Source organism: Rhincodon typus, chromosome 19 (assembly GCF_021869965.1).
Source record: "Rhincodon typus isolate 14 chromosome 19, sRhiTyp1.1, whole genome shotgun sequence".
Classification (NCBI taxonomy): domain Eukaryota; kingdom Metazoa; phylum Chordata; class Chondrichthyes; order Orectolobiformes; family Rhincodontidae; genus Rhincodon; species Rhincodon typus.
This window is the reverse complement of record NC_063350.1, coordinates 16,384,199-16,407,782: the sequence shown is the minus strand read 5'-3', so window position 1 is coordinate 16,407,782 and position 23,584 is coordinate 16,384,199. Positions and strand designations below refer to the sequence as shown.

Genomic DNA, 23,584 nt, shown 5'->3' with positions numbered 1-23,584 from the left:
TGTTGTTGTGACAATAAATGTTAGCCCCACCAGCAATGCCCACATTTCATGAATTGTGGGGAAAAAAAAAAATCCTTCAAACCTTTTGTCTTGAATGTATCCTTCAACTCTGTGCAGTTCCTTTCCAAAAAGCCCACATGGTTTGAAATGCAGCAAACATTTTTCACCGGTACTGCAAAAAGAATAAAGAGGTCATAAAACAGGAGTGTGAAAGGACTCAAAACTGCTACACTGCCTTGAAGGAAATTTCATTCAATTCAGCATTGTAGTACAGATATAAAATTAACATCTACTTATCCTACATTATTCAAATGCTATGTTGTTCCCAATATGAGCATGGAGTTAGAAGAATTATCCTAAATCCAACAGCATTTGTAAATTAAAATTCAAATATAGAATTCTAGCAAATGTATTTTCATCTTTTATCTATGAACACATAACCATCAGCAAGTACATATTTTGAACCTTCCCAGAATACTAGACTAGATTCACATTAAAGATTCATGGATCAGTCTAGAAAAAATTTCCCTTGCAAACATAAGTGACTCTAAGCTAGAATAGTTAGGTTTAATGCAAAGATTCAAACTGCTTTGATACTCAGAACAGAGTCCAGGAATACAACAGAACAGAAGAGGCAAAAATTAGGTGATATACTGAAGTGCCAAGTCTGTACCTCAAAGATGTCACACAGAGAATTCCCACCAGTAATGAAAGCACCCCAAATTTAACTCAGCTTATTAATGGCCTGATGTCAGGAAAGGGAAAGAGCCACTGGGATGATGTGACCAGATAAGTGCTTCAGCAAATATAGTCAAAAATATGGAAACATACTTTAAATTAACAGAGGGTGAAAAAGTCACAGGTAAAGAGAGATTTAGAAGTCCAAAAGACAACATTTGAGGCAAAAGTATGTGGGTAAAAACAAGCTGAATGAAACAAGAAGGGTCAGGGAATTTAATGGTAATAGTTCAAAGAGTAACATTCATGCAGGGAATAGTTAAAAACAAATTAAATTGGGTGCTACACCATCTAAATACACAGATCATCAAATAAAGATAGATGAAAATGTGGCACAAATATAGTCCCACGGTTTAGGTCTAATCACCATTACAAAGGCATGGTTACAAGATGACTGAGGTTTGGAAGTAACTATTCCAGAGAACATAATACTTTGAAAAGACAAACACAATGGAAAAAGGAGGAGGGTAGCCCTAATACTAGTGGATGGCATAATGCTATTAGTGAGAAAGATTTGTGGCTGAGAAAAATCAAAAGTAGTAGAATCTTTTTCCTTCTCTTTTCCCTTTGTGGTTCCTCAACTCTACCCACACAGATTCTTCGTCCTCCAACTCTATATCACTTCTTGCTGAGGAATTTAATTTAAATTTCTTACTAATAAGGCAACTCCCCTCCCCCCCCACCATCTGCCTGTCCTTTCATATACTTGGATATTTAGTTCCCACCATAAACCCCATGGAGCCACATCTGTGATATCCACAACATCTCACCTGCCAATTTCAATCTGTACCAAAATCTCATTGACCTTGTTTCATATACTGCATGCATTTAATTACAGCACCCTCAGTTCTGTGTTGACTGCTCCCCTTCTAATAGATGTCCCCGCATCTGCTGTGACAGAAGTTATTTCCATACCTTTATCAAAGAATCAAAGACATTAACAATACAGGAAGCAATCCGAACCATCATCATGTCTGTTTTAGCTCCCAAAAGAGGTACCCAGCTAACCTTATTCTCCAGCCCTACCTCCACAGCCCTCTAATCTCATCACTTGCAAATATATACCCAGGTCTTTTCTCAAACCTCCTATGTAATCCACTTCCTTCACTCTCCAAGATGGCACATTCCAAATCCTAATAAATCTGGCTAAATAAGTTTCTCATCTCACTCCTAGCTCTGCTTCTGACAATCTTGAAATTGTGACCCCTGGTTACGAACATATCAACTAGTGGAAACAGAATATCCTCCTTTACCCTGTCAAAATTGTTAATAATTTTGAACACCTTAATGTCACTTAATCTTGTCTGCTTCAAAAAGAATATACCTAATCTTTCTCTATATCTAAAATCCTTCATTCCTGGTATCATTCTAGAAAGTCTCCTTTGAACTCTTTCCAGAGCTTTAACATCCTTCCCTAAATAGGGTGCCCAGAACTAAACACAATATGCCAAATGTGGACTGACCAATGATTTGTAGGGATGTAGCACCATGTCCTTGTTTTTGTACTCTATGCCTCTATATATAAACCAAAGGATCCTATAAACCTTAACAACTGTTTCAACCTGCTTGGCCACCTGCAGAGAATCATGTACAAGAACCCCAAGGTTCCTCTGCTCCTCTGCTCCCTTCAAAGTTGTATCATTGAGCATGTATTGGTCTCTCCATGTTTCTTCTACCAAAATGCATTACCTCACATTTCTCTGCATTGAAATTCATTTGCCAGGTGTCTACCCATTTGGCCAACTTGTCAATGCCCCTCTGAAGTTGCTCAGCATCTTCACAAGTCACTATTCCCCCTAGCTTAGTATTATCTGCAGATTTATAAATTTTGCCCTCAATACCCATTTCTAAATCATTTATATAAATCAGAAAAAGCAAGAGTTCCAACACCCATCCCTGGGGATCACCACGTTCAACTCACCTCCAATTTGTCAAATACCCATCAATACCTATCGTCCATTTCCCATCTTTTAGATAACTTCTAATCCATTCTGCCAAGGAGCCATCAATTCCAAATATTTCTAATTTGCTAACCAACCCGCCACACAGCACTGTATCAAATGTTTTCCGAAAGTCCAAAATGTACAACATCCACAGCACTAGCCTCATCCACTGCCTGTGTCACCTCATCAGAGAACTCAATTAAATGTGTCAGACATGATCTGCTCTTGACAAAGCCATGTTGACTGCCTAGTATTAACTTAATTTTCTCCTTATAATTCACCTTATCCTATATTATGGCCTCCATCAATCTTCCCACTATGGATGAAAAGCTGATGTGTCTGCAGTTTCCTGGGTTATCCTTTGTCCCTTTTTTAAGCAATGGTGTCACATTTGCAATCCACCAGTCCCCTGGGATTAATATTTTGTTCAGACAGGTCTGGAAAATTTCTCTCAACAGTTCCGCAATTTGCTCATTAACTCTCATCAATCTAGGATACATCCCATCTAGGCCTGGCAACTTCTCTACCTGGAGAGCTGCCAGCCTTTATTTACAACTCTTCTTTATCTATCACATATTGTTCATTTGCTCAAAACCCATGTTTTCAAATAGGCCACTGTCACCATCTCCTAATTTGGTAAAGACAGAAGCAAAATATTCATATAGTACTTCTGCTATATCCTTTTCTTCACGAGCAGCTTACCCTGTTTGTTCCTCTTAGCCTTCCTTATTCCAGCCGTAGCCTCTCTCCTGCATTTGAGATACTCTTCCTGATTTCTACTGCTAATATTGTTTTGATATGTATCAAATGATTCCTTTTTCCTTCAAGTCATAAACCATCCTGACTTTGCATTATTTTGGCAGCTCTACACTACTGCTAGGCAAAAACCTGAAACTCCCGTCCTAACAGCGCTGTGGGTGTAGCTACAACAGATGGACAGCTGAGGTTCATAAAAGCAGTTCACCACCTTCGAGAATAATTACTGATTGGCAATAGTGACTGGCAAACCAGTCATGTTATGAGCCAGAATACATTGCATGAAAGGGCGTGGAAGTAATAATTATAAAGAAAAAACTGCAGGCCTATAGTGTTAGGAACAGGGGTGCATAGTTAATTGATAGATCTTTCAGAGGGGATAAAATAGTTTCCTCCTGCACGACAAAGTATGATATGATTCTATGCATTCTATATAAATCCTGGCTTAAATCACAATTACAATAAAGCACTATTTATTTTTACGAGCGTGATAATTCACACACACAGATTCAGTCGAAAGCAAACATCTATCTTAGATGGGAGATTCATGACCAAATGCCCAAGGTTCCATGACAGATTTATAGTATTTGGAATTCAGTTTTAAATGCATATAAAAACACATTTAAAGTTTTGGCAAAGATCTGTAGCTCGGGTTGTGGGTGAGGTTGTTGACTCGCTCATCGAGTTGGCTTGTTCTCGTTCAGACATTTCGTCACCAATCTAGGCGACACCATCAGTGGAGCCTCCGATGAAGTGATGTTATTCCACTCCACTTGGAAGTTATACTGTCTGATCCGTTATGGTGAGTAGTGTCATTTCCGGTTTTGATCTGTGTGGGTTTGTATATGGATCCAATTCTATATGCTTGTTGATTGAAGTATGGGTGGAGAACACGCCTCCAGGAATTCCTGCGTGTGTCTATGTTTGGCTTGGGCTACTATGGTTACATTTATATTATAAATTATACATTTATGGTTATATTAATGCATGATCTAATTGATACACATGCAAAAAAATTGAGACAGAAAGGTAGGTAGCACATAACTCAAGATTATTTAATCTCTACGTGAAGGTTTTAATAATGAATTCAGATTATGGTAGGAAGTCTCAAGAACAAGGAATTAACTAAGGCTGATTCATCTAGCCAATAGTTCAGACACAAATATTTGAACCTATTATTTACGCAGGTTACGAATGACATGAGAAACTCAACAGCAGATTTGACAACAAAATAATAGAGGTAAGAACAGAGTCAGACAAGACCAGCATTTAGTCAGAAACATTTCTTTAAATGAGTACTCATAACAGCAAGACTCATTTGCTGTTTAAATCTAAGAATATTGCCATGTCTACAATTTCCTGGTCACTGGGCATTCTTATGTTTAACATTTAAAATTATCTGTACAAGTCTATGACAACACAGGTTACATTCTTTTAGTATTTTTATAATTGTATCATTCATGTATCATTAACTATATCATGATAATTCATACAGACATTGTATAAGCCAAACAAAAGTAAAAAAAATACTGGAAATATTCAGGAGGTCAAGCAGCATTTCTGGACAGACATGGTTAACACATCAGGTCCATGAACATTAACAATCTGAAAGACTGTTTCTCCACAGATGCTGCCTGACATGCCGAACAATTTTTTTTAATTTACTTGTAGTTCTGTTTTTCTTACTTATTCTTTAAGCCAAGCTTACCTATGATTCACAATTTCTACTGTTCCATATTGTTCTATCCATAGTTTGCCAATTATAACATTATGTACACAACATGAAGGATTTGTCCAACTGTAGGCCTCATTGTGTCTGAAAAAAGCAAAATAACCAATTTCAACAACTTGTTTCAAAAACTGTTCAATGCAATAACTGAAGAACATGCAATATATACAACTTACTCCTGGCAAAGGCCTTTATTCGAACAAAATATACGTAGGTCATTCCTCCACCTGTACTCATTCCACATGGTAACATCACATCAACCCCTTAATACAGGATTAAACTTAAAATAAAAATAACAAGTGTTTCTATATTTACAGTTGAGGTGAATTTACCATTTCTCAGAATTCTGCAGTTCGTGACCTTGAAATAAAACCCTGCAAATTTTAATAGTGAAAGGGCTAGATTTTGCAAAAAGCCATGTTGTTCTGCCACCTGTCTTCTTTTTTGAAACTTGGGGCGAGAGTTCTTTCTTTTGGGAGGGGGGTGGATTTTTAACAGCGGGCACTGATTAATCAGGACACCCCATTAGAGAACCAGAATTTTAGTAGTGCCACTGATAGTGGTAGCTGCAGCTGAAACTGCAGGAAGGAGGAAAAGGTACATTAAACACGAAGGCCAGGTAAGGAGATTTCTTTCATGCGTCAGCAGCATACTGAAGAAATACCAAATAACATTTTAAATGGGTGTTAATTGGTCCATCAACTTGAATATTTGGTGCCTGTGTCTGGTCAGTGGGTGGCCAGGTTCCAATTCCAGTGGGCTGGTAAAATTTAGCCCAATCTGGAATTATGGACAGAATGAGGACATCCACCAGAACAAGTTCACACAGGCTCCCTGAGCAGCAATCCAGTCAGTCCCATTTATTAGAAACACACCCCCACCCCCACCCCATCTGCTTGGAATCTTGCATATTTACATCCTTCAAGTTCCCATTCAATTTCCTTTTAAAATCATTGATCGTCACTGCTTCTACCAGGCAGACAACTGCAGGTCATTATCATTAGTTGCATTAAAAAAAAATGTCCCTCCTCACATCCCCTGGACCTTGTAAAATCAGCAAAGGTTAACATCTTTCTCTAATTTATATAAACATGTTATAATCTTGTATATCTTCAAGCAAATTTTCCTTTAATTTTTTTGTTCTAAGGAGAACAACCTCCGCTTCTCCCACCTAACCTTGCAGCTAAAATCTATCATTGCTGGACTTGTTCTGGTAAATCTTTTGTGAAGTGGCTAGACTGGATAGAATACTGGAGTTGTAACTTAACCAAGACTTACTAACGTTTGAGCCTAATTTCCTTGCTTTTATAATCATCACCTCTATTTGCCAGGTTCAAAATGCCATATGTTTTACTGACTTTTCAATGTGCTTTGTTACCTTTAAAGATCCACAGTCATGAACCGTCAAGTCCTCATAACCTTTAGAACTGGGCCATTAAGTCTATAATGCCTCTCCCGGCCTCTTCTGCCAAAAGTTATTGCCCCATACTTTTCTGTTTTAAATTCCATCTGCCAACAGGCTAGCAGAGTGGGCAGGCACTTTATATCCTGTTGCAGACATTGGTATCATCCTTCCCATTTGCCAGACATCCAAATTATGTACCAACAGCAAATTTTGAAACCTTCCTCTATGTGCCAATATTCAGGTTATTTTAAAAAAATAAACAATAATCCTGGAACTGAATGTTGAAGAACACCATTGTTGACCATCGTCCTGTTTGGAAAAACAATTATTTACCATGTCCTACTGATTTATGTCCTGAAATCAGTTTTCTTGTCCAAGCTGATACTAGCCATTTTTATTAACCAGCCTTTCATATGGTACATTATCAAAAGGTTTCCTTAAAAATCTATATACCCGAAATTTATTACCTTCTCTTCATTTCAAAAAAATATAATCAATCAAACTAGTAAAGTGGGATCTGCCTTTTGCAAATCTAGACTGGTTTCGATTTTTTTCAAAATTATTGTTTCTAAAACATTACCACAAGTATTAAACTGACTATCTTGTGATATCTTGAGGAATGTACTTACAGTCTACCTTGAATATGGTGTCACATTTGCTAATCTCCAATATTTTGGCAACTTCTCCATACACAGGGAAAACTGAAATATTATGGGAAGCCCTTTTGTTAACTTCACCCTACTCCTTTAGCAACCTGGGAAGCGTGCCATTTGGACCCTCTTAAGCATAGCCTTCAATATATCTTGCTTATCAATTTTCATTGATACATTACCTCAATCATCTCCACTTCAATCAATATTTTGTTAGCATCTACTCCTTTTGTAAATCATCAGAACTTATTATAAATTCCAGCCTTGCAGTGAACCTCTAAAAAAGGTTATCAGCTTCTTTGCCTCTGATTCTGCTTCTTTATTCCTGCATACTATTTCCACATTGTAGAAAATTTCTGGCTTCCCTTTTATGTTAACTCCCATTCCTTTCTCAATCATTTTTGCCAGTCTTATAGTTGTTGAACAAAGACACCTAGAAGTCCAGGTATGTAATTCTTTGATGTTTGCATCACATGTAGGCGGGGTGGTTAAGAAGGTATTTAACATGCCTTCATTGCGCAGACTTTTGAATACAGGAGTTGGGGCATCATGTTGAGGTTGTAGAGGACATTGGTGAGACCTCTTCTGGAGTACTGTGTCCAGTTCTGATCATTCTGTTATAAGAACGATATTATCAAGCTGAAGAGGGTTCAGAAAAGATTTACCAGGATGTTAACAGGAATGGAAGGTTTGAATTATAGGGAGAGGTTAGACAGGCTGGGACATTCTTTCACTGGAGCTTAGAAAGTTGAGGGGTGACCTTATTGAGGTTAAGATCACGAGGGATATAGATAAGGTGAATGGCAGGTGTCTTTTTCCTACGGTGAGGGATTTCAAGACTAGGGGACATATTTTTAAAGTGAGAGGAGAAAGATTTAAAATGGACATGAGGGCCAACTTTTTTTTTTAAAACACACACAGAGTGGTTCGTGTGTGGAATTAACTTCCACAGGAAGTCGATCATTGATCCCTACAGTGTGGAAACAGACCCTTCAGCCCAACAAGTCCACACTGGCCTTCACACCCAGACCCTATAACCCACCTAATCTACACATCACTGAACACTATGGGGCAATTTAGCATGGACAATCCACCTTGCTTGGACATCTTTGGACTTTGGGAGGAAACCAGAGCACCCAGAGGAAACCCACATAGACACAGGGAGAATGTGCAAACTCCACACAGACAGTCGCCCAAGGATGGAATTGAATCTGGGTCCCTGGTGCTGTGAGGCAGCAGTGCTAACCACCGTGCTGCCCCATTGGTGGATATGGGTACAGTTACAAATGTTTAAAAAACATTTGGACAGGTACATGAATAGGAAGGGTTTGCAGGGATATGGACCAAGCACAGGTAGGTGGACCAGTTTAATTTGTGATTATGGTTGCCATGGACCGGTTGGACTGAAGGGTCTGATTCCGTGCTTCATGACTCTGTGACTCGTTACTTCTCTCAATTTATTGTATTTGGCCTGATTGAAAAATTCACCTGAAGTCCTTTATGTACCCTGTTTAATTTTTGCTTCATCAGATTTTATATCTCCTCGTCATCCAATAAACCTTGGACTACAATTCTTCTAAATTTTTTCCATGTTTGTGTGTGACTGAAACATCTATTCCTTAGTATTTCTTAAAAAAAAAAAACTTTATTCTATTGAAGTTAGCCCTCTTCAAATTTATATTTCAGTAACAGAGAAGAACAAGAAACCATTTAATCTAAACCTCATCATATAATGATCACTCTTACCCACATGTTCCCCCACACACTGGTGATCCACTTGTCCCAACTCAGGCCCAACAATGCCTCCTTCCTAGGAATGATGAACAAGCTGGGGCCAAATAGAGTTTACGATTATGAAATAATTTAATGATGGTAGATGTAATGATGCTTCCATTTGCAGACTAGACAACAAAAAGGAGTCTTAAATGCTCACAAATAAATTCAAGAATAGCTTTTCTTTTAACAGAGTGATTAGAATGTAAAATACAGTACCGAAAGAAGTATAGATTCATTCAAGGGGAAGTTAGAAAAACACAAGGGGGAAAAGGAATAAAAGGATAAGTTGACTGAACTAAGAGAAGGCTGGGAGGAGGATCACAGGCACTTAAACAACAGCACAGGCAAGTTCTGCCTAATTATCTGTTTCAGTGCTACAAATACAATTTAAATACAACAAAATCACAGATCATAGATTCCCTACAGTGTGGAAGCAGGCCATTCAGTCCATCAAATCCACACCAATCCTCTGAACAGCATCCCACCCAGCCCCACACCCCTACCCCATCCCTGTAACCCATCATTTCCCATGGCTGATCCACCTAGCCTGCACAATCCTGGACGCTATAGGCAATATAGAATGGCCAATCTACCTAACCGGCACATCTTTGGACTCTGGGAGGAAACCAGAGCACCCAAAGGAAATCTCATGCAGACATGGGGAGAACATGCAAACACCACACAGACAGACAGTCACCCGAGGGTGGAATCGAACCTGGGTTCCTGGCACTGAGGCATCAGTGCTAACCATTGAGCCACCATGCTGCCCCAAATATTGAGAAATATTGGTCTGAATGACATATACAATGCTTATTTGTAAACAAAACACATTCTGCACATAGCTGGATCAATTTTTGTTCAGGAAGAAACAAGATAGATCTAATAGTCGAGTAAAGAGTCTAACTGAAGATTTTGAAGATAGTGTAGATGGATCAGTATAGTCCATCTTCCCCAAGATGAGGGAGAATAGTCTTCTCTAAACAACTAGTAATTATAATCATACAAAATAACTACTCCAAGTTACAGAATGATAACTTATCCAAATGTAAGCTACAATATTAACATCTTCATTGTAACAACTGATTTAATAGGGTGATTTTAACAAAGAGATTTACAGTTAATATGCTAAGTTAGAATTTTCAGGTAATCCTTATGAAATGTTAATCATCCTTTTCACAAATAATATTATGTTTTCTTCTATTTAAACTACAGATATCTCATTCAATAATTAAAAACTTGTGTTGAGATGAAAAGTAAACAAAGATTTCCATACTCAAAATTATAAACATACTTACTTGTTAAGTTCTAGTGTGATAGTTCCACGTGGTTCTGCTTCGACACTCTTTCCCCAAAATTTAAGCTTTGGATAGATAGAACCATGGAAAACGAAATCCTTATTTACGCCTTCTGAATAAAATGCACTGATTGGTGGGTGATGGCTAACCTGCTCAGAAATAAGCCTAAATCCCAGATCATTCCTACCAAAAAAGAAAGCAAAACAATTAAGGTATAAACATTTCACTTTCACCAGCTTAATTCTGGAAATTTTCCAAATGGTTTAAATTTAGTATATCTTTAAATAGGAGCTAAATCACCAGTTTTTTAAAAAGATTGTTCAGTTGCTACACAACTAAACTGCATAAGATAAGACACCTCAAAACTCAGAAACTCAACTGGACTCACCACGTAAACACAGTGGCTGTGACAGCAGGTCAGAGGCTAGAATACTGTGGTGAATAATTTACCTCCCGACTTCCGAAAGCCTGTCCACCATCTACAAGGCACAAGTCGGGTGTGTGATGAAATATTCTCCAATTGCCTGGAAAGGGGCAGTGCCAACAACACTCAAGCATCTTAACACCATCCAGAAAAATGCAGCCCATTTGACTGGTACCACGTCCACTAGCAACTACTCTCTCCACCATTGTCGTTCAGCACACACTGTTGCTACTATCCAAAAGCAGCAATGCAGAAATTCACCAAAGATCCTTAGACAGCAACTTCCAAACTCACTGCTTTCATCCAGAAAGACAATGACAGAAGATGTACAAGAACACTTGCAAGTTCCCCTTCAAGCCACTGACTTGACTGACACGGAAACATATTGCTGTTCCTTCACTGACGCTGAATCAAAATCCTAGAATTCCTTCCCGACGGTACAGCAACCTATAACATGTGAACTGCAGTGGTTCACAAAGGCAGCTCATCACCACCTTCTCAAGGCCGTCTCATTTCCAGGCACGGGCAATAAATGCTGGCTAGCCAGTGACGCCTATGTCCCACAAGTAAATTTTAAAAAAACTTCACAGTTAGTCACTACAAACATCAACTTGCAAATAGACAAACTGTTAGCACAATACAATTCAAAAATAAAAAAATGAATTCGGTCAGCATGTCTCATACTCAAGCAAAATTCAAATCTCATCCAACTTCAACACTTTTCTACAAAAGTGGACAATTTCAGCAGAAGCCAGACATCACCTACACACTTTTTCCTATCGGATTCAAATTGTATCACAAACTATCTGGAGCCAAGCTGTTTATTGAATCTGCACTTTTAGCCACAAGATGTGCTGATAGAGAGAGGGGGAGAGAGAGAGAGAGAGAGAGAGAGAGCGCACGAGGGAGAGACAGACAGAGAGATAGGATGAGGGGAGGGGGCAGAGGACAGAGAACCACAGGAAATATGGTCAAGCATTTACTCCATTAATGAACAACGATTTTAAGTAAAATAACTGCATTCAGTAGTAAATGTCCTGGTAAAAACCAACATTTTTTTTTCTTCCCCCCGCCCCCAAAGTTCCACATTATTCTGAAAAGATTTACTATTAACATTTCTATCAAAGGAATTTACACCTGCCATTATTTCTAAAGGGGAACACCAACAAACTTTCATTAGCCAACTTCTTGCATTTGGGTTCTGCAGCTATAAAGTTATTACATTTACAGCAATTCCAGATTTGAAGCAATTACACATCTTCTCAAACATTTTCCAATTGTGATTCTATTTTGAAAATTGCCACAGCCCTTCTCCAAGAGCAGGGGCTTATTAGAACGGGAACACAGCTATTATAATTCAGTTCTACAATGGCCACTGCAATATTAGAGCTCGCGATCCCTACTTTGGCTCTGTTTTATGGGAACCAATGTAACTAGTACTGATAGATGTTATTTATTTGGAACCTTGCAATTTCTCTCTCACCTTCTAAGTTCATAGGTTTCACCCAGTAGTGGGTTGAACGGCTTTCCAGTCCTTTCCCACTGTGATGCGACAGCAGAAACTGCAAATGCAGCTACAGTCTATGCAAGAAATATAAAAAAGAAAGACTTTGAAGTTTAAAGTGATACCTACAGAAATGTAGCTATCAGCTCATTTAAGCTCCTTCTAAAGCTAACGGGTTAAAACTACAAGTTTGCCAAATGCCACAAACATTTGTTTAACATTGCTGCAATGGAGTCAATTGAAAAAGGGCCAATTTCCCTGCATTTATCCCTATGTAGTATTTAGGCAAGCATCAGAGATCACTTTAATTTTGCTGCATCTGACATCTCTTTGGAATATTTGGAATGTTGCAAATTCAGCAACTTTATTTGCATATCAAACTGGCAGAGTCTAACAATTTTGGTTCATGACTCAAATCAAATTAAAACCAGATTAAATATATTTAATCTCAAATTTCTCACACCCTTCACCATTACTAATGGTTTCACTTATAGCTTTTAGCCTTCACACTTGACACAACATTATTTCAATTCTCGACCAGATCCACTATGAAAGGTAGAAAACAAATATATTTTCAGCTGGAACCATCAAAACACACCTACCTGTAATCTTTCTATTGAATCAGAAAGCATAGAAGCTTTGTGGATGAGATACGTATGTTCCATGTATTCTGTAATTCGTTGCAGAAAGCTCAAAGGTTCATTGAATATAATGGGCATAGTAATTTTTGACAATTCCTAAAAGACAAAAAATGAAGACAGTCAATTTTTATAATACATAACAAGCTAGCTACCTGCACCACGGAGATAGGCAGTCAATTTATATAATCGAGGACTGATTGGGAGTTATTTTGCTGGTGGAGGTGAACACTCAACATGGTACAGAAGGTGCTAGCGTCTAATGCAGGAGGTTTCAGCACCCGAAGAGGGTTCTGTGAAGCAATCCAGAAGGATATCCCCCTCCAATTTTTAGGGCCCAAGGGCTTCCCTCATTCCGATGACCTAAACTTAATTTCCCTTTGGGGGTGCAACCATGAGGCTTCTCTTAACAGAGAGGACTCTAGAGTACCTGGCCTTCTGCTTGAGCCTAATCTAGCAGTCAATTTCAAAAATAATCAATCCGGATGCTGCTTCAAGAATATCTCTGTGCTAGTTTCACTGGCAGCAAGGGCTGGCTCAGGAGCCTCATTTGAACATCAAAGCTTCAAAGCCTGCAGGAAAATCCTGCTCCAATGAACAACTTTAAGAGCGTTTTCCTAGCACTGTTTAACTAAAGGCAAAAGAATTTTTTTTTCTTTTTAAAAGAAAAGCTATCAAAAGTATGCAGCAGAAAAAGGACACTCCTCTTTTCTGCCTTTTTTGGTTTCTATCCGTATTTTCAAGTGTCAACATCTTATACTTATACTTGTATTGCACTTTTAATGTATTAATATATCCTAAGGTATTGCACAGAGATTTTACAAGTAAAACTGAACCTGAGCTAAAGTAGTAACAAAACTTTGGGAAGATACGTTGGCTTTAAGAACGGCCTTAAGAGATAGATGTGCATAGATTTGGAGACAGACGTTCAGAGTTTAGAACAAACATAGCTATCATGACCATGTGTTTAATCGAGTGAGGGCATGCAGAAGCAGCGTAATTTTCAGGGTATTGTAATACGGAGAGAGGTTCCAGAAACATGGGGAGGTGAAGTCATTAAGTGAGTTTGAACATGAAATGGAGAAATTTAGATTGGAAGCCTGGAGGCCAACATAAGTCAACAAGAAATGGGACGATGAGCGAACAGAATGACTGCTCATTAAGTGACAGTAGAGTTTGGGTCATCTGACATTTTAGAGGGTGAACGATAGAAGGCCAGTCAGGAATGTTGGAATAGTCAAAGTGTGGAAGTGGCAAAAACATACTAGAAACATTGGCCAGAGTAGGGCAGTTTTCCCAAAATTTAACTGGAGGAAAAAGTGCTTCATTCTAGATATTGGGCAAGTAGCTGACACACAGAAGCAATGGAAGAATTGAAAGAGTGATAGACCTAGCTAACACCTACACTGGACAAAAACATCAAGCAGTTGCAAGTAGGTGAGGAAGGGGGAGCAGTCAATGATAAAAGTTTTGGAGGTCTTCAGGAAGTTAAGGTCTGGAACTGTAGAGAAGCCATTGCTGAAGATACTTCAGCTATGACTGATTACATAATAGAAGAAGAAAGCAAGTACATGGTCATCTTCAGCTGGACAGTTTAGAAATGGAAAGTGTGATCAAACACTGACAAATTGTTAAAACTTACAAAGTGTGTAACTGGTTCGTTCAATGACAAAACCCAAAACTTATGTCAACAACAAATCAGGGGTAAATATAAAAGGTTAGGAATATCACTGTCAGTACCATAATGAAAAACAACATTCAGTTTCAAGTCTAAAGTTGCTTTGAATCAGCCAATTAATATATACTTACCAGTCCAATGCATTTCTTTAAAATACTCCACAAACTTAATTGATTTCTACTAAACATTGGAGCTGGTAAAGAAGTTCTGTAACAAAAACAAAAAAGAAAACAGTAGACAGATGCATCTTGAAGGACTCACAGGGTTAAAACATGCTATAACGCAATAATTCTTCTTTATTACAGAATTCTAAAATACTGCAAAAATGAATCGTGCCAGAAAAAATTATTATACTATTGGAATAAGAAAAATGCTATTCCACCTAACTGATCAGATCCATCTTTATTTCCCATTTTTAAAGTTTGACCTAATGTTATTCAATTAGGTCACATATTATGCAAATTTTGTAAACCAATCAGTTGAACTCACCTATGTTTCTTAATTCCATTTTCTTGGGTTGGTTCTCTGTTGTGAACATTTTGTTCAGATGCACTGCTTTCACTTTTACTGAACAAACTCAATGAATCATCTGACACCATTGGATCCATTCTGGTTTCAGAATCATCTGATTCAAACCCTAGAGTAATAACACACATAATGAATTCTGATTTATTTTATAAGCTGGGCTTTATCAAAATTATCAAATGAATATGAAAATGCAATCCATGTTCTATGTCTTCTGTTAACATTAGGTAACCATATCCAATAAGGAAAATAACTAACTTTCTCTCTCGTTTTCTACAAATTTTGCATCAAGTATCAGGCAGTCAGTTTCTTTCTTCCTTTTTGACAGAGGTAGCTAACATGGCAAAACAATTTCAAAACATTCAATGATTGTAAGATAACAAAAAACATCTGTCTTTGAAGGAAATAATTTAAATGTACAAAATAAATTGAAATAAACAAATAAGGAATCCCATATCAAAAAAAAGCTAGGTAATTACTTGACTTGGCCATTTGCTTTACTTATATATAGATTACATTACTATGAAGAATTATAGAAATATCATTTGTACACATTGATCTTGACCTTGCAGAATTAAACTTCCCAAAACTGACATCTTGCTTTGAAAATAAATGCAAAAATTATTAGCGAAGGCAGAAGAATTATTCAACATGACTGCCTTATTAATTGAAGGAAATGTGAATAGTAGAAATCAGAAACGAAAACAGAAAATGCCGGGAGAAATTCAGCAGGTCTGGCTGCATCTGTGGGAAGAAAGTAAAGTTAACGTTTCAAGTCTGGTGACTCTTCATCAGAACTGTAACATGGTACAGCAAACTTTGTTTTAACTGGCATCTTATGAACTGGCATACTCACTAAACCAGCAAAATTATATACCTGAACTACCAGATGTTGACTTCATTTTTGCAATCTCCACGATGTCTTAGTAGGCAGTAAAGAGTGACTGAGATGGTTCTCTGCCGGTAAGTTTTATTAAAGGCAAAGTTGTATTATTATTTCAGTGACTTATGCTGTAAATAAAAGTTTATTACATTTCTACTATTCAGTATGTATTTTTACATTGATCAAGAGGTCCACTTAATCAATCATAACATTTCATCAAACGGCACACTCCTGGTCCCAAAGGTGCCAGTTAATAAAAAGTTTTCTGTATTTATGCTAATGCTGAAGTGGGGTAGGAGGGAGAGAGGTAAGCAGTTAGGTGGACATGGAGCCGAGCGAGACAGCGTTATGAAAGAGATAAGTAAACAGGGAGATGATGGATAGCAGGCCAGGATACAAGAAAAGCCAAATACTGTAAGTGATACTAAGAGCTAAGAGTGAGAAAATGGGTTAGCTGCGCTGAATGCAACCCATATAATGTGAAATGGGCATAAGAGTATGTGGGAATTGATGACTGTACTAAAAGCAACCCATGCCAGAACTGGACTGGGTGTGGGGTGGGGAAGAAAAAGTTGTGGAAGGATAGAATTGGGCTCTAAAGTCATTGAACTTAATGTTGAGTATCGATGCCGCAGAGTCCCCCCAGCGGAAAATGAAATAAAAACCAAAAAAAACTGCGGATGCCATAATTCAGAAACAAAAACAGAAGTTGCTGGAAAAGCTCAACAAGTCTGGCAGCATCTATGGAGAGAAATCAGAGTTAACGTTTCAGGTCCAGTGATCCTTCCGCAGAATGGAAAGTGAGACGTTGTTCTTAGAACTTGCGCCGAGGTTTGCTGGAGCACTGCAGCAGGCCTATGACAGAAATGCTGGTGTGGGAACACGGTGGTGTGTTGAAGTGGCAGGCAAATGAAGCTCAGGGTCATTTTTGAGGACAGAACGTTGGTGTTCTGCAGAGTAGTCACCCAGCCTACATTTCATCTCCACAATGTAGAGATCACATTATGAGCAGTGAATGCAGTAGACTAGGTTGATTGAAGTACAGGTAAATCACTGCTTCACCTGGAAGGCATGTCGGGAGCCTTGGATGGTGAGAAAGAGGAGCAAACTGGCAGGTATTATACCTTCTGGGATTCCAGGGAAGGTACTGTGAGAGTGTGCAGAGATGTTAGGAATGGAGGAGGAGTGTACCAGATTGTCCCAGAAGGAATGTTCCCTTCGAAATGCTGACGAGAGGGGAGAGGAATATGTGCTGATCATGGCATCTCGTTGGAGGTGACTGAAATAGCCACTTTACAATCTTTATGGGAAGACTGGTGGGGTGGTAACTAAGGACCCATTGTTGTGGCAGGAGAGGGAGTAGTGAGGGCAGAAGTGCGGGAGATAGGTCAGACATAGATAAAGGATTGTTATCCATGGTAACAGGGAAGGTGGCATCATTAGAACGATGCGACAGAGATAGAGAAACCAGGGACAATAGAATACAGTCTTTACAGGAAGCAGAGTTTGAGGATGTATAGTGTCATACAGCACAGAAACAGACCCATTGGTCCAACTCATCCACACCAACCAGATATCCTAAATTAATCCAGTCCCATTTGCCAGCATTTGACCCATATCCCTCTAAACCCTTCTTATTCATGTACTCATCCGGATGTCTTTTAAGTGTTGTAATTGTACCAGCCTTCACTACTTCATCCGGCAACTTATTCCATACACGCACAACCCTCTGTGAAATAGTTGCCCCTCGGGTTCCATTTATATCTTTCACCTCTCACCTTAATTCTATGCCCTGTAGTTTTGGACTCCCCTATTCGAGGCCTTAGCTATTCATCCTATCCATGCCCCACGTGATTTTATAAACCTGTATAAAGGTCACCTCTCCGCCTCCAAAGCAACAGGGGGAAAAAGTCTCAGCTTATTGAGACTCTCTCTATAGCTCAAACCCTCCATCCCCAGCAACATTCTTGTGAATTTTTTCTGCACCCTTTCAAGTTTAACAACATCTTTCCTATAGCAGGGAGGCCAGAATTGAATGCAGTATTCCAAAAGTGGCCTCACCAATGTCCTATACAGCCACAACATGGACATCCCAACGCCTATACTCAATGCACTGACCAATAAAGGGAAGTATACCAAATGTCATCTTCATTACCCTGTCAATTTGCGACTCCACCTTCAGGGAGCTATGAACCTGCACCCCAAGGTGTCTTTGTTCAGCAACACTCCCCAGGAGCCAACCAGTAAGTCCTGCCCTGATTCACCTTACCAAAATGCAACACCTCATATTTATCTAAATTAAACTCCATCTGCCATTCTTTGGCCCATCGGCCTATTTGATCAAGGAGCCATTGTACTCCAAGATAACCTTCTTCACTGTCCACAACACCATCAATTTTGGCATCATCTTCAAACTTACTAACCATTCCTCCTATATTCACATCCAAATTATTTACATAAATGACCAAAAACAACAGACCCAACACCAACCCTTGCGACACCCTACTGGTCACAGGCCTCCTGTCTGAAAAACGACCCTCCACCACCAGCCTTTGTTTCCTACCTTCAAGCCAATTTTGTATCCAATTGGCTAGCTCCTCCAGATTCCATGTGATCTAACCTTGGTAACCAGTCTACCATGCAGAACCTTGTTGAACACCTCGCTGAAGTCCATACAGACAACATCCACTGTTCTGCCTTCAATCTTCTTTGTCACTTCTTCAAAACATTCAGTCAGGTTAAAGAGACATTATGTCCCATGCATAAAACCATGTTGACTATCCCTAATCAGTCCTTGCCTTCTGAAATACATATAGATCCTGTCCTTCAGAATTCCCTCCAACAACTTACCCACCACTGACACTAGACTCGCCAGTCTGTAGTTCCCTGGCTTTTCCTTACTACCTCCTTAAATAATGGCACCACATTCGCCATCCTCCAGTCTTCCTGCACCTCACTCGTGACTATCGATCATATAAATATCTCAGCAAACGGCCCAGCAATCACTTCCCTAGCTTCCCACAAAGTTCTGGTATACAACTGATTAGGTCCCGAGGATTTCTCCACCTTTACATGTTGTAAGGTGTCCAGCACCACCTCTGTAAATATGGACACTTCTCCAAGTTCTCTGGATTCCATATCTGTCTCCACAGTAAATACTGACACGAGATACTCATTTAGTATCTCACTCACCTCCTGCAATTCCATACATAGACAGCCTTGTTGATCTTTAAGGAGCTCTATTCTCTCCCTGGTTACTCTTTTTCCCTTAAATGTATTTGTGGAATCTTTGGATTCTCCCTAACCCTATTTGTCAAAACTATCTCTTGTCCTATTTTTGCCCTTCTTATTTCCCTCAAATATATTCCAACTGCCCTTATACTCCAAGGGATTCACTCGATCCCACCAGTCTATACCTGCCATTTGCCTCCATCTTTTTCTTGACCAGAGCCTCAACTTCTCTAGTCATTCCCTATTCCCTACACCAAGTAGTCTTACCCTTCCCACTAATAGGAACACACTGCCTCTGGACTCTCACTATCTCATTTTTGAAGGCTTCCCACTATAGTTGGGATAACTGCAGGAGTCAGTGGGTTTGTAGTGTATATCCCCAGATGTAGACAAGAGAGGAGTCGGAGATACATCAGCTGAAGATGAGGGCAGGATGGAAACTGGAAGTGAAATTACTAAATATTTCCAATTCCAAACAAGTCAGGGAAGCATAACTGATAATGTCATCGATGTACTGGAGAAAGATTTGGGTGGAGGGACTAGAATAAGATTGGAACAAGACTGCTAGCCACAAAGAGACAGGCAAAACTGGAGCCCATACGGCCATACCTTTCACATGAAGAAAACGAGAGGAGTTAAAGGAGAAGTTGTTCAAAGTGAGAACAAGCTCAGCCAGGTAAGAAAAAGAGTGATGGTGGATGGAATGTGTCAGGCCTTCTTTCCAGGAAGGAGTGGAAGGCCCTGACGCCATCCTGATGTAACCATCTTCGTTTTATATTAATCTTCAGAGACGGATATAACCTTTAGCAGTCGCTCTATTCTGAAGAAGCCATATGGCGCTCAAAATATTAAGTGTTTTTCTCTCTCCAAAGATGCTGCCAGATCTGCTGAGTTTCTCCAGCAGCTTCTATTTTCATGCCTTATTAATGGAGTCTGTTAGATATTGAATTTGGCCCATGAAGTAGCCATGTTCAGGCGTAACAGGCACCAAATATATTTTCCCCTCAGCACCAAGTCCCTGTGCTCACTCGAAAGCTGACAGAGATACAATATGCCAAATGGTCTTCTTCTGCACCATAACAATTCAGTGAATCAACCAATTAGGAACAGGTTACATATATTAGAAAATATGTAACCTACTCTACACTAACATAATATCTCCCAGAAAGTGACGCATGCATGTGAGATTTCACTCATAGGGATTATACATCTATAATTTTCCAAAGGGTTTTCTCTTACTATATGAGAGTTTAGGTACACTCACCTATCCCTAATTAGAGATTCTTTATATACATAATCAAATTACTGACAGATGTATCTTCAAATAATTAGAAGTATCTATCAATAATACTCTAGTATTAATATCATTTTTGGAGGCTTCTGAAGTTGTTTTAGAATTTGTCTTCATAATTAGAATGATGGAATAAGGAACTGAGCCTTGTGGTAGTATCTCAAAAAAGGAACAGTAAGCTACTGCCCAATAACCTGGAATAGAACATAAACAGCTTTTGGCAGCTTTGGCTTTCATTCCTTCACGACAAACATTGATTAAGTAATGTTTAAAACAAGTATCAATAGGTACAGGATGAGATTGTCAAATGACACTCCAGATACTTGCCTGTAACGGCATCATAAAACTCTTCCTCACTATTCATCCTCCCTTTGACAACAAATTAAAACTCGTTTCTTTTCCAATGAAGGCACTTTAGTACATTGTTCTCTTTAGACAGTACTGTTCCTTAATCTGTTTTTCTATGGGAGTCTCGATGTTCTACTACCTAAAAAAAAAAAAGGACACATTACAAATTAAAGTTAGGACTACTAATCAGCTGTAAGTATTAATAAATTGACATAAAATTTTAAAATTTTTCCCATTTCCACTTGGAAAGGACTACAAGAATTTAGATTATTATGAAGCACATTGATTGAAAAGCTGGGTGTACAACTACAGAATGTTAGTCTAGCATAGAAGTTTTATTAAAAGGGTGAGTTAGAAGTGGTGACTGTCCACTCCTCCAGTTTTAATAATGAATCACCTACTACCGCTTCTTGATATGAAGAAAAATTAGGGAGAAGAACTACAGGTTTTGCATTGATCAATGTGAAATACACATTCTTGGGGAATGTAGCTTTTCCCATTTCAGGCTATAGTGTCAAAACAACCAGATACCCAGCTAGATTGAAGAGTAAAGTTCCTCTATTGTTTCAAAAATGTTCCTCAACTCCAAACTCAAAACAGCATCTCTTATTGTACAAACGTACTATTTTTTCCCCATTTTCCCATCTGCCATCTTATGACTGATTGAAAGTACAATTGATAGAAACTATAGAAGGAGTTTAGATACTGGTGCATGCTTACTAGGAACTGGACTTTTATTTATTCATTTCTGTGGGATGTGGGCATTGCTGGCTGGTCAGTATTTGTAGCTCATCTCTAGTTGCCCTTGAGAAGGTAGGTGTGAGTTGCCTTCCTGAACAGCTGTAGTCCACCTGCTGTGGGTTGACCTATCATCCCGTTAGGGAGGGAATTCCAGGATTTTTGACCCAGCGACAGTGAGAAAACAGCAATATATTTCCAAATCAGGATGGTGAGTGGCTTGGAGGGGAACTTGAAAGTGGCGGTGTTCCCGTATATCTGCTGCCCTTGTCCTTCGACCTGGAAGTGGTCATGGGTTTGGAAAGTGCTGTGTGAGGATCTTTGGTGAACTTCTGCAGTGCATCTTATGGATAGTATGCACTGCTGCTACTGAGCATCAGTGGTGGAGGGATTGGACGTTTGTGGATGCAGTGCCAATCGAGTGGGCTGCTTTGTCCTGGATGGTGTCAAGCTTCTTCAGTGCTGTTGGGGGCTGCACCCATTCAGGCAAATGGGGAGTATTCCATCACACTCCTGACTTGTGCCTTCTAGATGGTGGACAGGCTATGGAAACTGAGGAGGTGTCTTACTCGCCACAGTAATCCTAGCCTCTAGCTTGCTTTTGTAGACACTGTTTATGTGGTGAATCCAGTTGAGTTTCTGGTCATTGATAACCCTGAGGATGACGACAGTGTGGGATTCAGTATTGGTAACACCATTAAATGTTAAGGGGCGGTGGTTAGATTGTCTCTTTTTGGTGATGGTCATAGACTGGCATGTGTGGCACAAATGTTACTTGGCACTTGTCAGCCCAAGCCTGGATACTGTCCAGATCGTGTTGCATTTGGACATGCACTGCTTCAGTATCCGAGGAGTAACAAATGGTGCTGAATATTGTGCAATCAATCGTCGGTGAACATCCCCACTTCTAACCTTATGATGGAGGGAAGGTCATTCAGCTGAAAAAGGTAGGTCTTCGGTCTGTTTCAAGTAGAACACTTGCAGTGTCATCAGAAAGTTCCATTATACTTGCAGTAAGCTTCTAATTTGAAGTGAACCCTCATTTGATTTTTCACCATGAAGCTTTAAAATACAATTGTGCATTGAGCTCAAAAAAAAAGCACACATCTTCATAAAAGGAAAACTAGAATGTTCATAGTCAAAATTCAAGAATAGATCTATTTTATTTCTACCATGAGATTATTTATCCAGTTATTCAGTAGGTACATGGTTTAAAAAAAAGCTGTTAAAAATAACAACAATAATAATATCTGGAATCACGAATCTAACGATGACAATTAGATGTGCTTGACTCAACTGCCCTCTAAAATGGCCTAGCAAGCCAGTATCAATCAACGTATCAGTCACTACAAAGTCTCAATAAATAAATTAAACCAGATAATCCACCTGGCATTGACCTAGGCACTGGAAGCAACAATGGCTAAAACAGACCTATCAAACTAGCAAAGTTCTCCTCATTAACATCTGGGGACCAGTGCCAAAATTGGGAGTACCGTCTCTCAGACTAGTCTAGCAACAGGCTGACATATTCATACTCATGGAATAACCTCTTATAAAATATTCCAGACTCCACCATCACCATCCCTGGATAGGTCTTGTCCCTCTGGAAGGTCAGTAGAGGTGTCAGCACAGAGGCATATAGTCAGATGGAAGTTGCCGGAGTCTTCAACATTGACTTCAGACACATGAAGTCTCATGGATCAGGTTTACCACGGACAAAGAAATCCCCTGCTGATTACCACATATCGTCCTCCTTGCTCAGCTCATGAATCAGTACTCCATGTTAAACAACACTTGTTAGAAGCATCGAGGGTGGCAACGGTGCAGAATGTAGCCTGGGTGGGAATTTCAATGTCCCCACCAAGAGTGGCTTGGCAGCAGCAATACTGATTGAGCTGGTCAAGTCCTAAAGGACATAGTTGCTAGACTGTGCTTGATGCAGGTGGCGAAGGAACCAAGGAAAAATATACTTGACCTCATCCTCACCAATCTGTCTGCTGCAAATGCATCTGTTCATGACAGAAGTGAGACT

At 39.2% G+C, this 23,584-nt stretch overlaps 1 protein-coding gene across 1 annotated transcript in view; it reads right to left on the bottom strand.

Moving 5' to 3' along the window:
- Window positions 1-20,955, bottom strand: part of osbpl2b (oxysterol binding protein-like 2b) — a 27,634-nt gene extending 6,679 nt beyond the window's left edge. Inside the window, exons 1-8 of the mRNA XM_048608364.1 lie at window positions 20,794-20,955; window positions 15,026-15,173; window positions 14,668-14,743; window positions 12,823-12,957; window positions 12,200-12,297; window positions 10,293-10,475; window positions 5,146-5,253; window positions 83-172 (exon numbers count right to left, since the gene is read on the bottom strand). Coding sequence (XP_048464321.1) covers window positions 83-172; window positions 5,146-5,253; window positions 10,293-10,475; window positions 12,200-12,297; window positions 12,823-12,957; window positions 14,668-14,743; window positions 15,026-15,173; window positions 20,794-20,830 — 875 coding nt within the window. The 5' untranslated portion in view covers window positions 20,831-20,955. The remainder of the gene's footprint in view (window positions 1-82; window positions 173-5,145; window positions 5,254-10,292; window positions 10,476-12,199; window positions 12,298-12,822; window positions 12,958-14,667; window positions 14,744-15,025; window positions 15,174-20,793) is intronic.
- Window positions 20,956-23,584: the final 2,629 nt, after the last annotated feature.